This window comes from Corythoichthys intestinalis, chromosome 6, assembly GCF_030265065.1.
Source record: "Corythoichthys intestinalis isolate RoL2023-P3 chromosome 6, ASM3026506v1, whole genome shotgun sequence".
NCBI classification, from domain to species: domain Eukaryota; kingdom Metazoa; phylum Chordata; class Actinopteri; order Syngnathiformes; family Syngnathidae; genus Corythoichthys; species Corythoichthys intestinalis.
Window position 1 is genome coordinate 52,588,637 of NC_080400.1, and position 24,171 is coordinate 52,612,807.

Below are 24,171 nucleotides of genomic sequence, written 5' to 3' on the forward strand. Positions count from 1 at the left end.
TTCAAACCTGAGAGACCTGGAACAGTTTACAAATGAAGAGTAGTCCAAAATTCCATCTGAGAGGTGCACAAATCTTGTTGATGGTAATAGAAATTGATTGCTTTGGTTTTTCTTCCAAGATATGTTAAACCAAATATTGAGGTGAGGGTGCCAACAATTTTGTCCAGTCTATTTTTTGAGTTTTGTCTAAAATTGTGTCAGTTTTGAATTATTTCCTCAGCTGGTTTGTGTTTTTCCAATGCACATCCAAGAAATAAACACATTCATACTAAAATATTTGTAATTGCATTCATTCATGTGAGAAGTGCTGTATTTCCTGGAAAAATTCCAGGGGTGCCAATAATTTCGTCCATGACTGTAACATGATTAAAAGCTCAAGAAATGTGAAATTTGCATACCACCAACACTTTTAAATGTCATTAAAAAAAGAATGGTTTTCATTCCATTTCATTGCCTGAAGTGTTTCAGTAACAAAATTTTCAAAGGCATCAAAATTGCTTTGCGGTTTTATTGATTTAGTGGATAAGTAGCTGATTTATTGTTAAATCTTAATGTACATAATGTATTAAATCGATTCAAGGGCCTTGAATCGCTGCAGACTGCAATATCAGGAAAAATCACACAAAGAATTGGTATGGCATGAATTTGGTGATTTATACCCCTACAATTAACCCTTGTTCTATGCATTTTTGCCCCCCCATTCCAACCCATTCAGTATTGTTCTATTGGATCCCCTGGTACACCAACTCTGCCATTCCATCCCGTATACCCTTGCTGTACTCCAATGTGGCACGGTGGATCTTCCATTCATACAGGCTGCTCTTGCGAATGTGTCTGAGAAATTTTGGAGCACCAGGAAACAGCACGTTGTCTGCCAAAATTATAGATCCCTTCCCAAGGAGACCAGAACCTTCCAACATCTGCAATGCAATCAACAAGTTATTATCATGGTTGGTAACAGCAGGAACTCTGCACGACACATGAAAAAAATGACATATTTTAGATAATATCGTTCCTATTACTACTTCTACTACTACAGGTGTTCCACCATTCATCGGAAGGGTGATCTAGAGCCTTGCCAGCCAGTCACAATGTGATCACAGTGTGATCAACTATTTGGAAACTTTATTCATTTGCAAAATTTAACCTCAACAGCCTCCTGAAATATTAAAGAAATGCACACAGACCAATAACACACTTTGGAATGGCTTTCACACCTGCCAGTAAAGTAATTTAAATATTTCAGTTTTGTGAGTGAGGCGAGTGGGTGTGTGCAAGGCAGGTAAACTAAAAGTCAAAAGAAGATTATTGCACAATAAAAATAAAATCTGAGTTCTGCATAATGTTAAAAAAAAAAAAAAAACAGTAAAGAATAAAAGTTAATACAGCCATGTAAAGCTGTCGTAACAGGACGGGCGAATGAAGAGGACGCTGGGATACACGCATACACATACAGTAGAGGTCCCTCTTAGCCAAATGGATACCAGGAATGCTAGGCAATAGCCAATGACAGAGCAGCTACAGTATAAGTATGTTACGTTCAATAAACTCTGGGAGCTGCAAGTACCAGCCATATTTTGTTTCGTTTCGTATCTTGACATTTCTTTCAAAACGAGGCAATATTTTCCCATTGAGGCGTGTCTTAACCTGAAAATTCTGTATGCAGAGACGTTCGTAAGTAGAGGCACAACTGTAGTTTATTGAAAATTTCAGTCACTTAGTCGATAACTTGTTCAAAGTAAGAAAACTGAAAACAAAAATGGGTGTTAATATCAGTTCAGATATTTCATTTTTTTAAATTAACTTTTAAAAGATGATTTTCCCAGGAAATAATTGCCAATTTTGCTTTATTTGCTACATTGTAACATTTAGGCACTTACTTAAGAATGCCTTGTTCAGAGCATGAGGTTTAAACTGACAAATATAAATGCTGTATTCATAATATCTTCATAATATATTGACGGGACACGGGGCACGAGGCCGATTAATAGGGAGCCTATCTCTGTCAAAGCTGACCGAGTGGAAACAAAGACAAAGAGCTTTGTATGTTTAAAATTCTTGTGAATAAATACTTAAATCCCTGAATTCTTTGTAGATATGGATGTAAAACACTCTCGATTCTTGGTTAAAAGCAAAAAAAAAAAAAAAAAAACTGGGCAGTTAGCATTTATTTTACTTAAATTAGTCGAATGTGCTGACTAGTCTTTAGACCATTGTGGCACCGCCTTATCAGCACAAAGAGCTTTTTACGTTGAAAATTCTAGTGAATAAATGCTTAAATCCCTGAATTCTTTATAGATAATGACGTTAAACTGTCTCCATTCTTGGTTAAAAGAGCAAAGAACCGGGCAGTTAGCATTTATTTTACGTAAATATGTTGAATATGCTACTAGTCTTTAGGCCACTGTGGCGCTGTCTTATCACCACAAAGAGCTTTTTACGTTGAAACGTCTTGTGAATAAATGCTTAAATCCCTGAATTCTTTATACATATGAATGAAAATAGTCTCGATTTACTGTCTCACCTTTACCAAAGATGCTGACAGTTGGACCAAATAAAAAATACTTGCTGGCCTACAATAAAACAATACTGTCACACAGAAAGCTGAAATGTTGTTAAAAACTCGACAGAAACCTAACCCTAAAATATGAGGCAGCAAAATGTATATATTCTAAGCAACATGAAAGTTACACTAAATACACACACAAAAAAAATGACTTCGACCAAAATTAGAAATCTGATTAAATTCAATTTTATGATACATGAAGGTTAAATGTAGATTTATTCATGGAAAACAGCTCTGAAATATCAAAAACAACTGAAATGTCTTTAGCAAATGTATTGCTGTGGATTTAAAAAAATATTTCAGGCAGTTTCAAGTCTGAGGGAACAGATTATCAATATTTATGTTTTTTTCTTCTTTGTATTTTTTTGTTACTTATCAGTCTGACCCCTATATCCCAACATTTTTAAATGCTATCAGTGTACGGTGTTAAACCACAATGTTGCAGTTACCTGCAGATCATTACAGTAGCATTTCTTCCAGTGGTCCATGAATACCAAATCAAGCCTCTCCAAACCAAAGTCAGACCGTAGGCGTGGAATCACTTCGTCTGATGGATTCACAATCAGCTCCACCTCATTGATGAGAAACATTTCTTACATCCAAAAGACAATGTAAATCTCATCAACTTAATGCCATGAATAGAAACAATGATCATCTCTCTCACTGTGTCGTCATCAAAGCCAGCCAGTCGGATGACCTTTTCAGCAATAGCAGCATTCCTCTGGTCCATCTCGACGCTGTAGATCCTTGCACCCAGCGGTAGAGCCCGGGCCATACGAATTGTGCTATAGCCACAGTGTGTCCCCAATTCCAGGACTGTAAGAGGACTTTGCTCCATCATCAGCCTGTCCAGGATCTTTCCTGTACATGAAGTATGAATGTACATACACCAGAACCGCAAATTCACTATTGGTTTTCCATAATAATTTTTAATTTCCTCCCAAAATATGCATTGACAGAGTTATTAGGCATAAAGGTTAACATCAAAATGTTAACATTCTTAAAGTGCATTGAAGGACTGAGTCACTAACTAGAGAAGGAGTCAGCAACCTTTCACAATCTACCCGGTTTAGTCAAGCCAGGCTCACTTTTTATACACTTTTATTCACAGAACACTCACACAGCCATGATTTCACCAACTATGTAAAGTTACAGTGCTACCTTTCAAATGGCACCGTTTCTTTACATAGTTGGTGACTGTTCTGTTTCAAAGAAAGTAAGCCTGACTTGTTCTGCTTACTTAAGTTGAATTAAATTCCTTTGTTAAATTTCATAAGTGCCACAATATGTTTTAAAAAAATACAGGTAGTCCCCAGGCATACGCCGGAGTATAAGAGGGGGGCGGGGCAGGCACCCTCTGGTGGCCGAATAGTGTCATTACATGTAATTGACTTTCCTATTTATGATTTTAAAATTAAGGCAAGGCAAGGCAAATTTATTTATATAGCACAATTCAACACAAGGCAATTCATAGTGCTTTACATCACATGAAGATCATAAAAATCACATTCTTGGTGAAAAGTATCGCTGTCCTAAGCGGCCTGATTTAGAATTCCCTTAAAGAATGATGGGAAGCAAAAAAAAAAAAAAAAAAAAAAAACGCTCAACCCCCTGCCCCAAAAGTCAAACTCCACCTATGGTCCCCAGGTTACGAACGAGTTCCATTCCTACGCTGGCAAAGTAACCCAAATTTCCGCGTGAATCTGAAGTAACCTTTTAAGGACCCCTAAATACCCCCTAATTCTTAAAATAACCATCCAAAAACATGTGTTATACGTCATTGTACTGTCCTTGCAAAGACATTGGAGCTAAATCCTTGCTAGACAGCAAGTTAAACTGTAACCCCCTCACCCCTCTCTCACTCGGCTCCGCGACTTCTTTGTGGGAGCAAATATGCTCTTCCACGTGTGTGCATGTGTGCTCTCCTTCGTGTGCGCAAATATGTTCTTCTTCGTGTGTACATGCACTCTTACTCTATGCTTCCTGCGCCAAAAAAAAAAAAAAAAAAAAAAACGCATCACGAAACAAAAGTCAACATTATAATCAAATACACATTTCGCCAAAGGGCAGAACAGTTATATTTAATGAAATAAAGTAAAAAATAAGATACTGTGAGGTACAAGGTACTGTTTGTGCGACAAAAACCCCCCCCAAAAAACACGACTGTTGACAGTTGGCGGGCGAGACTCCAGCGTCATAAAGTCAAACCCGGGCACTAACTGTAATCAGGTTTTATTTTCCTTTTTTTTTTTTTTTTTTTTTTGCTGACCCCTGAAGTAGTGTATTCTAAAGCTGCTCAGCTCACCCTTCTTAGGTCCAATGTTACTGATGTACTCCACCTTGCTGCACCACTCATCAAACGTTTCCAGGATGCTGTCAGGGTCCCCGGGTGTGGCATGTGTGAGAATATACTGGTAGGCCCTCTCCTCTCGGCTGAGACCAGTCACACAATCCTTCCAAAGGCGGACCAGGACCGCTCGGTAGAACAATGCAAAGTAGAAACGGTATCGGATGAGCAGTGTCAGCAGGAGGGGTAGGAAAGCCAATGCAATGGCAGGAGACACCATCCTAGTAGTCACACAGCTGTCAGAGGAATCAGTTATGCTTTTGGCACTTAAAAATCTGCAGTGATGAGCATGGTAAGAAGCAATACGCAAATATATAAGAACTGATCTAGATTATAAAATAACAGTTAAACATTTTCTAATCCACTCTATACTGTATCTAGGTAAGGTAGGGTGAATCAATAAAAAAAACAGATGCTACCACTACATTACAATATACAGCATTGGCAAAGCTTTGAGCCTCTATAGTGACGTTTGAGACGCAGCAAGCATTTCATACGCGTCATACGACTGCCATAAGACCAAATGAACCACAATGAAGCTTTGACCCAATTGGCTGCAAAGCTTCCTTGCTTCAAGAACCTTCATTTGGCCATCACTGCTCCCTTGGGGGAGCCAGTCAACCTCTGCTGCCACCTGCTGTCAACACTGTTGTTGTCCAACATGCCTCCTAGCATGCATTACAGCGCTACAGATGTAATTAGTAATCAAAATTTATGTTCTGTGCTAATTATTTCTTCAGTTACTGTTCCAGTTGTTTTATTAATTGCTAGTAATAGTATTTGGCAACACTTTATTTGACAGTGGCGCCATATGATTGTCATTAGACAATCATAATTATGACATGAGACTGTCATGAGCATATATAAATGCTTATAACAGATGTTATTTAGTGTTATCTGGCCCATTATCTCACTTTTGAATGGATGTAAAAGATCCAAGCTGGACATAAATGGAGTTAGTGACATAATTTGCTGGATGACAATGACATAAGCATTCAGTTATGCCCATGATAGTATCATATCATAATTATGACGGTCTTAAGACAGTGTTATGACGCCGCTGTCAAATAAAGTATTACCTATTAACCCATATAAATCAACAAATAAGCCGCACTGGACTATAAGCCGCAGGATTCAAAAAGGAAAAAAGTAGTGGCTTAAATAGTCTGAAAATTACGGTATATTGGTCAATTCCACTTCGTAGAACTGTGGGAATATTCCTCATCTGTAAACATTATCAGTTAAAATATTACATTAAATTTTCATTTTAAACATCCATTAATTGAACTACAAGTCTAGTGCTGCAACTATCGATTATTTTAGTAGTCGGTTAATCAATGAACTAGTTCGTTCGAATAATCGAGTAATCGGATAAGGAGCATAAAATTTTAAAATACCTGAGCTGAGCCTCAAACGGTATAAAAAAAAAAAATGAATGAATGAGAATCTAAATACAACAAAAGAACAATTGGCTAATTTACATCGCAAAAGTCCGCTAGCTTACAGTAAATACTATAAAATGCTAACTTTTTTTTTTTTTTTTTTTACAATGCTCTTAACAAATGGTTCAAACACATATTCCCACAAAAAATAGCTAAATATACCTATAAATTTAATTACAAATGCATAAAAAAAAACAGCTTATGTTGGTCTAAACAGGGAGCAGCCGGATTCTGCCACGTGAAATGAGCTATATCATATTCACTGTTGCCACTGCCACCTGGCGGTGTATCAACTCCAAAAAAACTAAATACAAACACTTTCAAAACAAAACATTACAGCGCCACTTTAATTAAACAAATACTCAAAGCAGCAAAATTTATTTTGAATCTTTTTTTCTAATCAAATTACTCAAGTTAATTGATTAATCGTTGAAGCACTATACAAGTCATATACTTTTATAAATTACAGCATAAGGAGCTGTAACCCTGATCTAATTATTTTTTATAGTAACATTTATTAGATGAGAATGCACCAAGAAAAGCAGACTCACCCGGTCTCTGGAAAATAGTTAGCATTAGTTAGCTCAGCAGCTCGCACAAATACAGCTCAACGTAAATGTGTGTGTAGAGTAAGTGAAGGTCGGAGAACTGAGGCTATGAATTATTTAAGCATCACATTCACGTGTTTGTCCAGTAAAGGTTTTACAATCCAGAGACACTACTTGTGGAACAAGTGAATTCATGCCGAGTAATGTAGTTTCCCCCCCCAATTTAGATTTGACACACATAATCTTTCATATTATTTTTGTACCGTATGATCATAGTTAAGCAAAGCGAATGTGAGAGACAAAGTGACACCAACATTTGATGTATCATGTTAACAGCAACAGGTGTGTATCCAAGTATGTTTGACACGAGTCAAATTTCAGTCACTAAGGAAGATTTAAGAAAAACAAAACCATTTTCAGAGAGGACTCTTCATTTATGGAAAACCGCAAACACAAAAGCAAAAGTAAGATTCGCTCAAATCAAAAAATTGTACAAAATAGTGGACCAAAATGTTTAATAATGCATGCATATACTGTAGTCTTGTTTTCATTATTCAGGGTATTAAGCTTCATGTAGTAGAAGTTGTGTAATATACAGTATGTTCCCTCATCCTTGTGTATTGAAGAATTTTTTAAATAACATGGTTATTGTATCACTAGGAGTGGGAACCTCTTGGTACCTCACGATACGATATGATTTGCGATACAAAGCTCACGATAACAATGATCTGACGATATAGCGATACAACGATTTTCGATACATCGGTCAGGAAATCATTCTGGGATATTCTACAAAAAACTAATAAACAGAAAAACAAGCTTCTGCGGTGAATTGGAATGAGTTTATCACTAGTAGACGTTCAATCCATTTGAACTGGGAGGGTGGCAGCGAATGAACGCTCATTCGCTGCCACCCTCCCAGTTCAAATGGATTGAACGTCTATGGCCGTCAGTGGCAGACAATGCCAGGCAATGAGTAATTTTGGGCCATTTAACGTCATTTACCTGTTGATTTTCAGTTACTTCCTGTTAATTTTGGGCTATTTTATGGGTCACTTGCTGTTTATTTTGCGTTACAGAACAGGAAGTGACCTGGGAATCACCCAAATGAATAGGCAGTGACTCAAACTCAACAGTATGTGACCTGTAAATGCCCTAAAATTAAAAGCAAGCGACCTGTAAATGCCCCGCAAATCGGACCGAATGACTGAATGCTCTGGTTTTGAATGAACGAACGTTCCCAGTCTAACTGCATCGGGCGTTGAGCACCATCAATGGCAGCCCTTTTTTTTTTTTTTTTTAATTGACACCTTCTTAAAACAATATCTCGATTCTTGACAGGAGCATATCGATAACCTTTTGGGATACAAAGTATCACGATATATCACCATTTCGATATTTTGTCACATCCCTATGTATTAGTGTCAGTGTTGTTTTCGTCAACAATATTAATGAAAATATTTTGTCAACGAACACTTTTTTTCATGACGATGTCGAGACGATAACGAGCTAAATATGTGTTTTAAATGCGAGTTTTTATCTAACGAGACGAGATGCAAATGCTCAATAGTTTCCGTCACATGTTCACAATGACATTTTTATGTGCAGTTAGCCTTCATCATAGCAGTGTCTGGTTGTGTAACCCATGTGATGTGCTGCCCCCCCTCCACACCACTCACCAGTGTGTTCTTTTCCAGTCTTCATGCAGGCTTGCACACAGGTAGGATTTGTTTTCTCATCTTGGCCAGAGAGAATATGCAATGTCGACTGAGAACTAAGCCCTTTTTAGCAACTAGGCACCTGTAAGGCTTTCATAGGCAAAGTGTGTGTCCTAAATCCTTCACGGAGGTATTCAAGCAAAGTATTTTAATAGTTTGTGTATATGCATTAATTACCGTCTTCTGCCTAATTTAATAGGACATTTACTCGGCTGGTGTCACTGCCCCCCCCCTTAATTAGTGTTTTAAAGTTTTACAGTTTATATTTAGTTATTAAGTCAACGGGATTGTGCAACTTACAGGGTTTGTGGGTCTGGCGTTTGCTGTGTGTTTTAACCTAGGTGGCTTTTAGTAGTGCTGTGTTTTTAAGTATTCTTTTAAATTTGCCACTAAATATTGTTTGTTTTTAAATTACACCAGGCCCACTAACGAGGATTTTCTGCACATGCACTTTCCCGTTCTTGTCCTTTATTTCTTTTATTCAGAATAAATACTGTTTTATCCAGTCCTAGCCTCCTGTTCAGTTTATTTGAAACAAACCTGCATATATTAAATTATTAGGTCATTGTGCCATTTCTGGCCGCTACATAAAACCCGGACATTACGTCTTTTTTGGTCGTTATCGGCTGTCACAATGTTGGTCATATCGTGTTTTGTTACTGAGGGAGCATTCCCGACGTCGTAACTGCAGTCAATTCAAGCTCATCAAGACTGTATTGAAGCCCAGGCGATCCAAGAGAAGGGTGTCGAGATATTACTCCATTCGACACCTCTGCCTCGCTTGTTTTGAAATCCCCTACGTTGTGCTGGTATTTGAGTGTACTGTTTTTCTTTTGTTGTCTTATCGGCCCTCTGCCTGCCGCTTAGGTTAGTATTATCGAGCTCCGTTGACCTACTGTCACGACCCCCACTATTCCCCCTTTTTCGCAATCATGTGTATTTTTGTTTGTATTCAATAAACCTTTGAACGCGTCCCTCCGTTGTTTTGTGCTTTGAAGTACAACCTTGTTTTCGCAGTAGCGGACCCTAACATCAGCAACAAAATAAACCACACATTTCCAAAGATGGACGATGGACTCTCTTCCTCGGGTCTACGATCCAATAGGAATTTAATTTCGTTATGTCTTAAGTTTAATTTAGCGACTTTCAGCTTGCTCTATTGATCATTTTGCAATGTTTGTTTACCGCTTTTCATCTTACTGCGAAGAAAGAGGAAGTGACGATCGGCCCACCTTGATATTTACGCCATCAGCCATCGTGCAGTGACCCAGGATTTAACGCTTGATTTCACGCACACAGGGAAAGTCCCTGACATTATACTAAGACGCGACCCATGAAATATCCACGTAATCTCCGTGTCAGTCGACCCAGGAAATTGTTTTCACACATAAACACTACCCGTTTAAATCCCGCGATTTTCACGGTATTTTGGCGTGTTTGAAAGGGACTCTAGTTGAATGACACCTCTTTTATATGTTGAGGGGGGGTCTGTATCGCTTTCACCGGCACTAATTAACTTTTAGGAGGGTGGCAGGAATCCTGCCACACACAAAAAACTACAATAGACTACAACTGACTGCTTTATGGCATACTTCACTTCACCCTTTCCCCATTCATTATAAAGGCGGAAGTCGATCCGAACGCTTTCGCTTGAATGCTGCAAAGGTGGCAGAGCAACAAGAGACAAAAAGTTTTGTCTGGGGAGGAAAAAAAGAGATGCTACCATTATATATGGATAAACATGGGCCCAGCTTTCAGTCGCTGGCGTAACCCCCCACAGGAGTTTGGTTGGGGTGGGGGGTTAGCCACACTTTGCTAACCGTCATATGCTATTGTTTGGCCACAACTGGATTCATTACCTTATTACTTGTCGTCCTTCACACAGCTGCTGGAAGCAGAAATGTTGTTTAATCCATATGCAGCCAACCGGGAGATGGATTTTTGATTCACTGATGCTCTCCGCCGGGTGGTTTGCCGATCCGCAAAGACAATCGACAACGGGGTCGTCATGTCAAATAATCCAGGCTAGTTATGTGTGATTTTCCGCTTCAAAGACTTTGAAACATCACTCGGTTCGGGTTAGCATGTCGGCTAGCTATCACGCCTCTTGGTTTGTTTACATTCTCCGAAGCCGGGGAAGGGAAATGACATATGTCCGATTTAGGTGTCATAAAATATCGTTCGGGAGGTGTGACAGTAAAGGTGAAGTCGACAGTTTTGACCATTATGGAGTAATTTTGCCATGTCGTCCTGAATAAGTGCATTTTTATTATTTCATATTCCATTTAGCACAAGACTGTTATTTGTCATGACCATACCATTTATTTAGCAGTTGGGGAAAATACTTGGATAAAAAGAATATCCTGTAAAAATATTGAAGTAAAGAGACAGAAACAATGACATTTTGCAGATCTCTTCGTCGCGTTTTCCTCATTGTGAATAGTTCCCCCTCGACGGGCTGACTGGTCCTTCTCAAGCCATTTATTTAGCTGTTGGCGAAAAATACTTGGATAAAAAGAATATCCTGTAAAAATATTGGAGTAGAGAGACTGAAACAATGACATTTTGCTGCTCTCTTTGTCGTGTTTTCCTCATTCTGAATAATTCCCCCTCAATGGGCTGTATAGTAAAACCGATGAGCCCAGTCTCCCGCTGACGTCATCCACCTGTTGGGGACGCTTGAGCCCTCTAATGGTAGGCGTGGCTAACCAGCAGATTAAAAGACTAATTTCTCGTCATCTGCGCTTTGCTAAATTGTTGTATATAGTCAAATCGTCTCAAAATATGATTCTAATTCACATAATAATGCTATTTGAGACTTTTTTTCTCCTGTCGTATGCTCTTTAAGGTCTGTGCTGAGTGATCATCACACAAAATGTAACTCATAGTGTTAGCATTAGGCTAATGCTCACTGTGAGCGTCCTCTTAAACTCTCGGACAACTTTTGTTTTTGTATACTGTTCGTCGCGTCCAGATAGGTATAAATAACTGAAAATAATGTACTGTTTTCCTGCTGAGTGTGTATTATTACCAAGTTGGCGTTGTCCTTGTAGGTACATAGTTACAATATGTGCTCATCTTCCAATGTTCATTCGAAATAGTTGGAAACCTTTATTTCTTCATTTATTTTGGAGGGGGTTTTTTTCTTTTAATTTTACAAACAATTTTTTTTTTAGTAAAGGTCAACTAAAACTAGATGAAATTATCCTTGAGTTTTCAAGAAAAACTAGACGAAGATATGACACATTTTGAGATACAAATATATATATTGAGAATATATTAAGAATATGACTACGACTAAAAAGTATTATCGTTCAAAAGACTAAGATGAACATTAAAATGGCTGCTAAAAAAAACAGTTATTATTATATAATTAAATTACTGTGTAAAACCTGTTTAACTCCAGTTCTTTTATGCAACTGTTTAATAGGAAATTACAACAAAAAGACCAATAAAACTAAAAGAATTTGAAAGGTGACTGCTCAACTCTTTAGTGGGAAATGAAAGAACGGGACACAAAAACACCACCAGGTCAGTTGCAAAATCCCCACGTCAAAATGGCTCCACTATTGTTTCAAAACTAACTAACCTGTAAGGTAAACAAAAGGGCCAAACATTAGTGAAAATATTCTTCCCACTGCAATTCCGACAAAAAGATGTGTTCCGGGACCTTGAGCCACTTAGCACCTTTGAAAAGTTAATGCGTGACCATTGATTAAAGTCGTAGTCAGAATGGAGTCTGTTTCTTTTCACACTTCTTTATATAAAAAGTCTGCATATGGATTATTCCTTTGGTTATTTACAGTTTTGTTTTTTTGTGAACAGCACAAGGCAGAGAGAAAAGACTGCTAGTTAATAAAATAAAAACTACAGCTCAGGACAGGGTTGTTTCAGGATCCCCCTAATGAACTTCTTCAGTTCTTTGTCAGTTTTCGTCCAGCGCACCAGTCGTGTCAATACAAGCCTTCCCTCCTCAGCTCGAGCCAGTGCCAAGTACCAGCCTTCCTGGACTCTTTTCAACTTTTTGTCCATGACCTTCCCCCCTAAACCATCCTCTCTATTGTCTGCCGAGTCCAAGCCTGGACACGCACAAGTTCCTCCTTCCTGCAGCCACAGAGCATTGTGGGCCATCGCACCTCCGATCCCCGCCCTCTCTGCACCTCCCCCTGCCCACCTCAGGATGCGGCTTCGGGCCAAAGGCACCAGCTGAAGGTCTCCACCCACCGTCGACACACTGCCCAGACGCATCTTAAATGCTGCGAAAGATTAAAAAAAAAGTGCGATTTCGAGCACATTGTAAAACAAAGAAAAGACACTTTTTATTATGGTCTTCTCTCAAGAATACATTCTAGTATGCGATCATCTATTTCCTCACCATATGGACTTTGACAAAAGTTGTCCTGGATGTCAGTCTCTCCCTCTGCTGCCAGGCTGCAGGCATCACAAATCACACTCCCTGGGTATTGAAAAGAAGAGATTACACAAGTATGTGTCTGCTGAAGTGTAAGCCGGGGGCTTACACTTCAAGATACATTAGGTGGTCGAAAGAAAATGGAATACAAAACAGTAATACTGTATATACTTTGTGTTTCGGACAATTCATTTTCAGGGAGATTCACAAAATTAACGACAGTTAAAATAAAACAGCAACAGATGACAGAGTTTTAGGTCACAGCATCTATAGTAAGGATGCAACAATACTCGGTTTTATATTGAACCGTTCGATACGCCCTCTTCGATTCAATACGCAAAAACATTCGATCCAAATGAAAAGCTCCCAAAATGTATTTTCCGAATTTATTTTTGTTGTCTTGATCGCTAAAATGTCCGGCGCAGCTTGCCTTGAAAAAAAAAAACCTTTGCCGCTAGCAGCCCCCCTCCTGCACTCCTCCTCCTAACTGCATGAAAGGTGCGACATGTGGTGCACGAGGATCATTGCTCGTGAGGAAAGACAGAAACTTAAGGAGGCGGCTTGCCGGCTTCAATATCGTATAGATCCATTGTTTAGCAGCATTTTGGGTGAGCTGATATGCTTTCCCCACTCGTATATATTAAACAAAGACAGCCTTTACGGATACGTACAACAAAGTCCGCCAATATACTGTTCCTGACTTGGCTGCTACAAATAACCTCGCTTTGACAAAAGACAAGTTAAAAGACCATGGGTCACAGAGCGCTAACTCACGGTTACATGATTAACAATGAGTGGCGAATTAAGAGCGCTGTACGTCAAACTCGTCCTGTTTAGGAAAGTCGATTGTCAAATGCTGGTGTTGTGCAGTAATGAGCAGACGTGACTTCTGTGGCGTTTGTTAACTTTTTTTAACGCCCGACAACACTCACGCACACACACTAGAAATCATCAAATAGCAATGTAGTTGTGCTATGGTAGATCCCATGAATTGGCTGCGTAAGACCAGAGTGATCATGGGACGCGTAATCCATATACGACATCGATGAATTAAAAAACGCCATGACTGAATGGAAGTTAAGCAGGCCAAATCAATCCATACCAATGGCTATAGATAATGCTGCAAATATTGTTGATTCAGTACGTAACACAGATGGACTTGGAGCACAAATAGGATGTTTTTCTCATGTGGTAAACATACCTGCTAAGAGAGTAATAGCAATCAACAGTGTGCCCCTCCTCACTTTACAAACAGTATTGTTTGTAAAGATTGTTCTCAGCACTTTTATACAAAATTCCTTCTGATCAGCAAGAAGTAAGCACATAAATATTATGTACTATAATGCATGTTTATATGATGGCATTGTTATTTTTGCCAATGAAAATAAGAAAAAAACATTTTAAAAAATTGTATTTTTATGTTTCAGAGCATTAAATGTATTGAATCGAACCGAAAATCGTGTCCCTCGTATCGAAAATCGTACCGAACCGGGACTGAACTGTATCGTTGCATCCCTAATCGATAGATTGTCCCTATTTCACGAAACGGAGGATGCAACCAATAGAAATGATAAGTTCCAAGATAATGACTCAATTAGTGATTAAAAAAAAAAAAACATATCTGTATTGCTTTTGTTCCCCATCTGAAGAGAAACCAAACTAGTTTCCTCCAGCGAGCTAGCCCTCAATGATATCAACTTTTTTACCATACGTGTACAGTGGAGAAAATATTTTAACACCCTTCGATATAGAAAAGTTCTCCCACTTTGAAGTCATGGAGGGATTTGAAATTTTCATTGTAGGTGCATGTCCAATGTGAGAGAGATAATCTAAAAAGAAGAAAACAGAAATCACAATGTATGATTTTTTAACTATTTATTTGTGTGATACAGCTGTAAATAGGTATGTAAAGTGCCTATGACAGCAAAAAGCATGTTTATTTCATATTTCACGTGGTATTTTATGCTCCTGACTGAAATGGACTGCTTGGATGTGTGGGGAAGCAATCGATTTATTATATTCAATATTTTGAATCCCGCGAAAATGAGTGACTTCCTGGATTGAGGAAGAATGTGAATGTGATGTCACCCGGGTCAGCATCTCACAAAACAGCATTGCTTTATAGCATGCAGATGGACTGCGGATTTGGCTGATTTTGCGGATTAATTTGTTTATTTTTCGCATTACGCCAGCCAAATGTGCTGCAGGTTTTTGTTGCTGCACCAAGGAGAGGCGTGTGAGCCTTTTTGGGTTTTAAAAATTTCCTGTTCCCCACGGACATTGGCCAAAACAAGTCCGTCAACTGTGCGACCATTGGACTTATGAGGAAGTGAGTAACTATGTGTTGTGTATTATGTCAAATACTGGGATCGTGGCACACGTTTTAATAAGGAGGTGGCTTGCATTTTGTGGCTGACAATGCTCCTTGTCCACTGAGAAGGCCACTCTGCCGACGACCTGCGTCTTGTCGCTCACCCCCCTCGGTCCTCTTCGCGTGGTCGCCGAGAGTGCGCTATACTCGGCTTATGCTCATGCACCCCCCCCCTCCCGCTTTCGTCTGCGGTTTCCCATATTATCCAGACTTCCAGCCCCGTCTGCCCTCTTTGTGTGCCCGGCAATAGACCACTAACCTTGGGTCGGGCTGGGGCCGCCACGCACTCCTCCGACGTCGGCCGGTTTGTCCGGCGGTCATCCAGCTTCTTCCCCGGCAAAGAGCACTCCTGCCCGCAGCAGGGGAGCGAGGAGCCGAAACTTTCATTGCCGCTGGAGGCTGGCCGATCGATGAAAGCTATCACCCCCGCCGTCGTGTGTGACATGAGTTGGGGTAGTTTTGTGCTATTTCTCGTTTTTTAAAGGCAAAAAAGATTGGAACAGCCGCTTGGCTGTCATTCTCCAGCTGCTTCCCCGGCAACGAGCACAGGGGAACGATGAGCTGTAACTTGCTCATCGCCGGGAGGTAGGTCGATCAGTGAAGACAATCAACCCTGCCGCCGTATGAAATGATCCGAGGTAGATCTGTGTGATTTTCATTTTCGAAAGGCGAGAATAAGAAACATTGCTCGGTTCGGGTTAGCATGTCGGCTAGCTGTCACGACTCCTGTTTTGTTTACGCTCTTTCCACCATCTGCGAAGCCGGGGCAGGGATATGACAAAAGCCGGATTATCTTCGATGGCATAAAATACTGTTCGGGAGGTGCAAGAAATCGACAGTTTTGACCATTATGCAGTAATTTTGCCCTTTTGTACTGAAAAAATGCATTTTTAATATTTCATATTCCATTTAGCACAAGACTGTTATTTGTCATGACCATACCATTTATTTAGAATTTACAATTGGGGGGGAAATACTTAGATAAAAAGAATATCCTGTAAAAATATTGGAATAGAGAGAGTGAAGCAATGACATTTTGCTGCTCTCTTCATCGCATTTTCCTCATTCTGAAACTTCCCCATCAATGGGCTGAATTCTAAATTACATGAAATAGTGATCTGCCGACGTCATCCTCCAGCTGGGGACGCTAGAGTGCTATAATGACAGGCGGGGTTAAACGTCAGATTAAAAGACTTATTTCTCGTCATCTGCGCTTTGGCAAATTGTTGTATATAGTCGATTTGTCTCAAAATATGATAGTAATTCACATAATAATGGTATTTAAGATTATTTTTATGCTGTCACAGGCACTTTAATCACCTGAGAAATGAATGTTAATATTTGGTACAGTAGCCTTTGTTTGCAATTTCAGAGGTCACACCTTTCCTGTAGTTTTTACCAGGGGTCGCTAAAAACACTGAGTTTGAGCTCCCTCCAAAGGTTTTCTGTTGGGTTTAGGTCTGGAGACTGGTTAGGCCATGCTGGAATCTTGATTTGCTTCTTGTGGAGCCATTCCTTGGTTTTCCTGGTTGTGTGCTTCGGGTCATTGTCATGTTGGAAGACCCAGCTGAGACCCATCTTCAATGCTCTGACTGAGGGAAGGAGGTTGTTTCCCAAAATCTCACAATACAGGGCCCCAGTAATCCTCTCTTTAATGCTGTGCACTCGTCCTGTCCTATGCACAGAAAAAGACCCCCAAAGCATGATGCTACCACCCCAAGGCTTCACAGTAGGGATGGTGTTTTTGGAATAATACTCACCATTCTTCTTTCTCCAAGCACAGTTAGTGGAATTACGATCAAAAAGTTCTATTTTGCTCTCATCTGACCAAAAATGTTGCTCCCATTACTCCTCTTCATCATCCACATGGTCATAGACAAACTTAATAAAGGCCTTAACATGTGCTGGTTTAGGCAGGGAAACCTTCCGTGCCATGCATGATTTTAAAACCATGACGTCTTAATGCATTACCAACAGTAACCTTGGAAACAGTGGTCCCGGCTCTTTTCAGGTCACTGATCAACTCCTGTCGTGTAGTTCTGGGCAGATTCTTCACCTTTTTTAGGATCACTGAGACCCCACGAGGCGATATCTTACATGGGGCTCCATTCCGATTGAGATTGACCGTCATGTTTAGATTCTTCCATTTCCTAATGATTTCTCCAACAGTGAACTTTTTTTCACCAACTGTTGGGGAATTGCTCCGTAGCCCTCTCCAACCTTGTGGAGGAGTACAATTTTGTCTCTGGTGTCTTTGGACAACCTTTTGGTCCTGGCCATGTTACAAGTTTGAGGCTTACTGATTGTATGGGGTGGACAGGTGTCTTTATGCAGTTATCGATCTCAAACAAGTGCATCTGATTCAGGATAATACATAAAGTGGAGGTGGACTCTTTATAGGGGACTCACGGGTCTTTCAGGGTCAGAATTCTAGACGATAGACAGGTGTTCAAATACTTATTTGCAGCTGTATCACACAAATAAATTGTTTAAAAAATCATGCATTGTGATTTCTGGATTTTTCTTTTTAGATGATCTCTCTCACAGTGGACATGCACCTACGATGAAAATGTCAGACTCTTCAATGATTTCTAAGTGGGAGAACTTGCAAAATAGCAGGGTGTTCAAATACCTATTTTCTTCACTGTATCAGTGGTTGTGGTTTGTTCCCTCTATATGTCAGGTAAACAATTTGCAGTAGATTTATATTTTACAGCAATGTTGCACAGAAAAGGTGTCACTGTTTAATAAATGACTCAATAAACAGTATTTGTTATCTATTTTGAAATATCTTTTTTTCCCCGTTTCAACAGTTGTATCGTAGAATATCATATATCAATTCTCTGGCCAATATATCGATAATCGCTGTATCACGATATTATGAGATAATCGTTATCGTAAGCCTTGTATCATGAATCGTATCATATCGTGAGGTGCCCTGAGGTTCGCACCCCTACTAGTTGGATAATGTACATGTGTTCTTTCTGTTAAGAATTCTTCAAGTTGTTTCATAGTTCAGACGTTTAATTCATTTACTTTCTATACAGAGTGCCACTTTTATTTTGGAAACTGCTCGTGCTTTTATTTCCACTTCTGCATTTCCCAGTTCATGCGTCAGCTCTTTCAATGGTGACGTGAGTATGCCTTGTAAAGTGAATTAAAGGATCGCGAACATTCCTTACAATGCTCGGTGGAGGAATAGTTGTGTTGAATGTGTTTTTGTGTCAGGTTTCTTTTATCGTTCATACTCATAATTCCATAGTTGTTAGCTTGTTTTTTTTTTTTTATCGGCTACGACTGTTATCATTATATCAAAATAATGTAAGTGCGCAGTTAAAGAGCATATGACACGAGAAAAAAAGTCTTAAATGGCATTATTATGTGAATTAGAATCATATTTTGAGACGATTCGACTATATACAACAATTTAGAAAAGCACAGATGACGAGAAATTAGTCTTTTAATCTGCCGGTTAGCCACGCCTACCATTATAGGGCTTTAGCGTCCCCAACAGGTGGATGACGTCAGCGGTAGACTGGGCTCATCGGTTTTACTATTCAGCCCATTGAAGGGGAACTATTCACAATGAGGAAAACGCGACGAAGAGAGCGGCAAAATGTCATTGTTTCTGTCTCTTTACTTCAATATTTTTACAGGATATTCTTTTTATCCAAGTATTTTCCTCAATTGCTAAATAAATGGCATGGTCATGACAAATAACAGTCTTGTGCTGAATGGAATATGAAATAATAAAAATGCATTTATTCAGGACGACATGGCAAAATTACTCCATAATGGTCAAAAATATCGACTTCACCTTTACTGTCGCACCTCCCGAACGATATTTTATGACACCTAAATCGGACATATGTCATTTCCCTTCCCCGGCTTCGGAGAATGTAAACAAACCAGAAGCCGTGACAGCTAGCCGACATGCTAACCCGAACCGAGTGATGTTTCAAAGTCTTCGAAGTGGAAAATCACACATAACTATCCTGGATTATTTGACATGACGACCCGGTTGTCGATTGTCTTAGTGGATCGGCAAACCGCCCGGCGGAGAGCAATTTACAGTTCGTTCCCCGGAGGTGGGTGGCTGGATTTGTTGTGCAACTAACGTGCTGCTGCTAATGAGCATTAGGAGAGCTTTTTACATGCCTATCAATGATCAAACGTAAGTAGTCCTTCATTTAAAGGAAGTTTGTAGTGTTTACTTTGTAATCGCTGTATTCGTATTTGACATAATACAAAACAAGATGTTTACTCACTTCCTCGTAAATCCAATGGTCCCACAGTAAATATCCACGGTGAATGGGAAGCTTTTGAAACTCCAAAAAGGCGCATACGCCTTTCCCTCATACAGAATGATTTTTCTACAGCCGTTTGGCTGGCGTGATGCGAAAAATAAACGTATTAATCCGCAAAATCAGCTGAATCCTTCGTCCTCATACACAACAGTACACTGTAGCATGAAGAGGACGTCTTCTACCGTACATGTCACAGCGCCCTCCTCCTCAATGCAAGACCGAAGCCGGAAGTCACTCATTTTCATGGCGCGGGATTCAAAAAACTAAATAAAAATAGCGATCGCTTCCACACACATCCAAGCGGCCCATATCATTCAGGGGCATAAAATACCGCGTGTATTATGAAATAAACATGCTTTTTCGTGTCACAGGCACTTTAAAATGTATAGTGGTTTGAAGGGAGATAGTGTACAAATGTTCACTGCACGTTTATAGTTAAAATAATGTGGTTTAATGTTTCATAAGATGAACACATTAAGAGGTCTGTGAATGTTGACTATGTGTATTTATGCTTTTCACCAGATACTAAATGTATGTACATGTATGCACATGAGCCCAAAAAAACGTATTTGATTGCAGTAACCTTATTCCAAGTCGTTTTTTTTTTTACACAACAGCTTAAAGTAACTATTAAGTTACCGGTACGTAGTTAAATGAAAAATGCCTAAATGATTCAAGTAAGACTTAAAAAACTGCTTGAACAAGTTAAGCAATTACCATTCAACCGTTGTACTTTAAAATGTTTGACCACCTTTTGTTTTCTCACAACTGGACTATTAATTTTGAATATTTGTTGTGATGTTGTTAATGTCCTGGATGAATGGCAGACCCTAGTAGAGAACATAGCTGGCAATAGTACCCTACTATTACACTTGGAAGAGTTTACAGAGGGTCTTTGCATCGCTTTAGTAAGCATAGCAGTCAGGCTCACTAGTATGTTTTTTTCTTCTTCTTTGATGGCAGTTTACCCCTCACTACCACCACCCACTGGGTTAATGGTTTAGAACAAGCTTTTTATGACTTCTATTATTCAACCGAAAACACTCCAGCTATTAACAGAAAACGCTACTTACAGTCGTGGTGTCGCTTTACCCACAGGTCATTGCGCCTTTTTTTTTCTGACACGTGTACTTAAACTGGGTGTGGCTGATTAACTCTGGTAGTACATTTAACTCTGCCAGGGGTGTCTGTGTTTAACTCACTTAATTGACACGGCGCCAAGAGCAATCCTAACACTGCTAGTGTTAAAAAACAAAAAACAAGAATCAACACCAATCAACTCAGACATAATTTACACCCAAAAATCAATTCCACAGATTTTGCTGTGTACGGCAACCTTAGAGGGACAAATGCAAAGGCGGATAGTAACGCGTTACATGTACTTCATCACATTTACTTCTAAGAGTAGTTTTCCTAAACTATACTTTTTACTTTTATTTTTTTATTTTTATGTTTTTTTTTTTTTTTGAAGAAAAAACACTACTCTTACTTCGTTACTTTGGTCTACACAAGAGTCGTTGAATTTTTCTTCTGTAGTCTACATATTAGATTTTTTTTTTTTTTGGGCCAGTGATGCCAAGTAGCTCTATCAGCTGTAGTAGTAGCAAGGAACTCTACCGATTTCACCAATGAGACAATAATCACATGACTCCATTATACCAATCAGACGCAAGCTTGCCCTTCTATCTTCACGCCAGCCTGTTCAATCATGTGGTGTTTTTAAAGCACCGTAAAAAATGAAGTATTTGATACAGAGCGCTGCCCTCAACATGACTCGAAAGCACAGATTTTAGCCTTTCTCCCTGTTTTTTATTTGGCACCAATTCACCACAGAAAACCGGAGGTATTATCCTTTTAATTTCAAAATAGTAATTATGAAGGAACTTCCCTATTCAAACTAGGAACTATTTTCCGAGAGGGCACTAATGCTGTTTGGATGAATAGTGCTTCATTTGTGTACTGTATTGGCCTGAATATAAGACGGCCCTGATTATAAGACGACCCCTTCTTTTTCAAGCCTCAAGTTTGAAAAATACTTTTTGAACACCAAATTAATTTTTATACAGAAAATAATTACAGTACATCTGAAACAAATGATCATAACAATATATTTGAGAGAAAAAACATGTTATTTTGCCTCATTCATATCTTAACATCTAAACATTTAAATATGTACACTAGAGTGCAATCACATTCGTAAATGAATGGCTTCTGGTTTTTGAAATGTAAATAGAGATATTGTGATAAAACAACAAAATTGCAATAACTGCATGAACCATCAAAGTGAACTGTAACTGTAACTGAATAAGGAAAAACATTGCAATAAAATAATGCAAACTGGTTAAACTTGAGAGTAGCTAAGATCTGTCATGACAGAACATCGCTTCAATGATATTTGGCGCCATCTAACGTCGTGGATGGGTATAACGTCTAGACCGCGAATATAAGACGACCCTCACTTTTTCAGTCTTATTTCAATGCAAAAAAACACCGTCTTATATTCGGGCCAATACGGTAATGTTTTTTTTCTCTCGTCAAAATTCAATGACCTTTTTTCTTTGGCTTGATGTGGTTATGTAATGGGTTATTGTACAGTGCCATCATAACAACAATTCATATACATAATTTTGTGCTCAGAAAAAAATTCCACTGTTTAAAAAAAAATCCAACAAAAATATAAGTAGTTATAATGTTACTCATTACTTGAGTATTCTTTTCAAGAAATACTTTACTTGTACTTGAGTACATTTTTTGGACGACTACTTTCACTTGAGTAATATTATTTTGAAGAGACGCTACTCTTACTTGAGTAAATTTTTTTGGGCTATACTTCATGTGCGCTGTATTTTGTGGGTCAACTGTTGTTGTTTTTGTTTGGGGGGGGGGGGGCAAGAGGGGGGCGCCAAAGCGTCTTGTCGCCCAGGGCACCATGTAAACTAGGAACGCCACTGTTTAAAGAGCGCTTTACGTAAGAGAGCAGTAGTTTGGACACCACTGTTTATAAGATTTTTAAAAAGTAGCACACAAACCTTTGAGCGCATCCTCGTGGGTGAACTCTTCCGTGGTCCGCACACCTTGCTCCCCGCTCGGCGGGATGCAGAGTTGGGTCCCACGGGGGAATCGGCTGCAGTTGAACATCTCGGGCCACGGGAAGCCGAAAGCGCTCATGACGGGAACGCAGTGGTCGCGCACGGCCTCGCACAGACTCCTGCACGGGTTAACTGGCGCGCCGTAGTCCGGCACGCAAACTGGGGCGAACAAAGAGCACAAAAACTTCTTAGTGTCCCGGTGACACAGCTTGGAGACGAGCGGCAGCCAGGCGGCAGACTGTTGCTGGGCCTCCCGCAGAGAGTCGTGCCCCAGCAGATTGGGCAGCCGCATGTGACGGTAGCCGATGCCGTGACATAGAGACAGGGTGGTCGGTACGGGCTTGCACACCGAGCGGAAAGACGAGCTGTAGACGAGCGAAGGTGGTCCCAGGTGGACGGGAACCGGAGCATCTGACGCCAGAGACCCTGCGAGCGTCAAAACAAACAAGAGCGCTCGCATGGTGGTTGTTTTTGTCCCAGTACCAACTAGAGTTGTCTTCCACCGTGGCGCTGGCTGTCTCTCTTTTGCTTGCCCCCTCCCCTCGGTGGCGTAAATAATGGCGAAGGTGTGGAGGAGTGGGTGTGGGTGTATCATCAGCCCGCCCCATAGGTGACCCGAGCCTGGGCGCCTGCAAACTACCAAACAACCCCCCCCCAAAAAAAAGTAATAATAATATTAACAATGGGTTTAATTGACTACCTATCTTTGGAAATTTAGGCTCTAATCCAAAACATTTCATGATGTTGCAAAGATAATTGCACAAATTTACTTCAAATGAATATTTATTGAAAGCTTTTATTATGCATTACTGTAGTTATCACTGTAATCAATTAACTATCTATAAGGGGGTAATCCTTAGTTCACCACACTTCACTTCTTACAGTTTAATTAACGTTAGCAGTTCAAAACATAAGGGAGGATATTCCTCTCAACGCAGCTTCCTCCTCGAGTTCGAGAAATTCACACAGATTAATGTTATGCTAACTCTGATGCAGGTCGGATTTTCAGTAGCAAAATTAGTGGTGTGTTCCCCACCTCCACAGCATTGACGTCGTTTTACATTACTTACAATGGCTGCTGCTGGCGGGAAAAAACTTGTAATATCCCTAGTCTTCGAAAGGGCGGAGAAGGCAGCATGTTGTATTTCTGTTGAGCTGTGAATGCTTGTGTGTGGGTGGGTGGGGGGAGGGGGGGTCAAGTCATCATCCAATCAAACGTGCAGTTGAGGGGGAAAAATGGACTGGCACATTCAGTAAGTGAAAAGGGGTCAATGTAAGTCTGAACATAATGAAAGTTCTGTAATTCGCTTAATAATGGTCGGGCCAATTCTATCCTTACAACATATAGGAAGACAATCTAACTTGAGGGTCC

At 39.8% G+C, this 24,171-nt stretch overlaps 2 protein-coding genes across 2 annotated transcripts; both read right to left on the reverse strand.

Annotated features, from left to right (window-relative positions):
- Positions 1-678: 678 nt before the first annotated feature.
- Positions 679-6,972, reverse strand: tomt (transmembrane O-methyltransferase). Its single transcript, XM_057839788.1, has 5 exons — positions 6,907-6,972; positions 4,872-5,149; positions 3,231-3,427; positions 3,016-3,138; positions 679-920 (listed from the first exon to the last, which is right to left on the reverse strand). Exons 2-5 carry the CDS (start codon positions 5,131-5,133, stop codon positions 723-725), a joined length of 780 nt encoding a protein of 259 aa, XP_057695771.1. The 5' UTR covers positions 5,134-5,149; positions 6,907-6,972; the 3' UTR covers positions 679-722.
- A 5,140-nt stretch (positions 6,973-12,112) lies between these two features.
- Positions 12,113-23,318, reverse strand: sfrp2l (secreted frizzled-related protein 2 like). Its single transcript, XM_057839542.1, has 3 exons — positions 22,740-23,318; positions 12,997-13,077; positions 12,113-12,877 (listed from the first exon to the last, which is right to left on the reverse strand). Exons 1-3 carry the CDS (start codon positions 23,257-23,259, stop codon positions 12,489-12,491), a joined length of 990 nt encoding a protein of 329 aa, XP_057695525.1. The 5' UTR covers positions 23,260-23,318; the 3' UTR covers positions 12,113-12,488.
- Between the last annotated feature and the right edge of the window lie 853 nt (positions 23,319-24,171).

Bases quoted from the DNA above. Each gene is read 5' to 3' on its own strand.
- tomt (XM_057839788.1), bottom strand. From the start codon at position 5,133: ATGGTGTCTCCTGCCATTGCATTGGCTTTCCTACCCCTCCTGCTGACA. The intron at 3,428-4,871 runs GTGAGCTGAGCA...CTTCATGTACAG, and splicing joins TAACATTGGACCTAAGAAGG to GAAAGATCCTGGACAGGCTG. The intron at 921-3,015 runs GTAACTGCAACA...ATTGCATTGCAG, and splicing joins GCTACTGTAATGATCTGCAG to ATGTTGGAAGGTTCTGGTCT.
- sfrp2l (XM_057839542.1), bottom strand. From the start codon at position 23,259: ATGCGAGCGCTCTTGTTTGTTTTGACGCTCGCAGGGTCTCTGGCGTCA. The intron at 13,078-22,739 runs GTTTGTGTGCTA...TTCAATACCCAG, and splicing joins CCACGAGGATGCGCTCAAAG to GGAGTGTGATTTGTGATGCC. The intron at 12,878-12,996 runs GTGAGGAAATAG...AATCTTTCGCAG, and splicing joins CTTTTGTCAAAGTCCATATG to CATTTAAGATGCGTCTGGGC.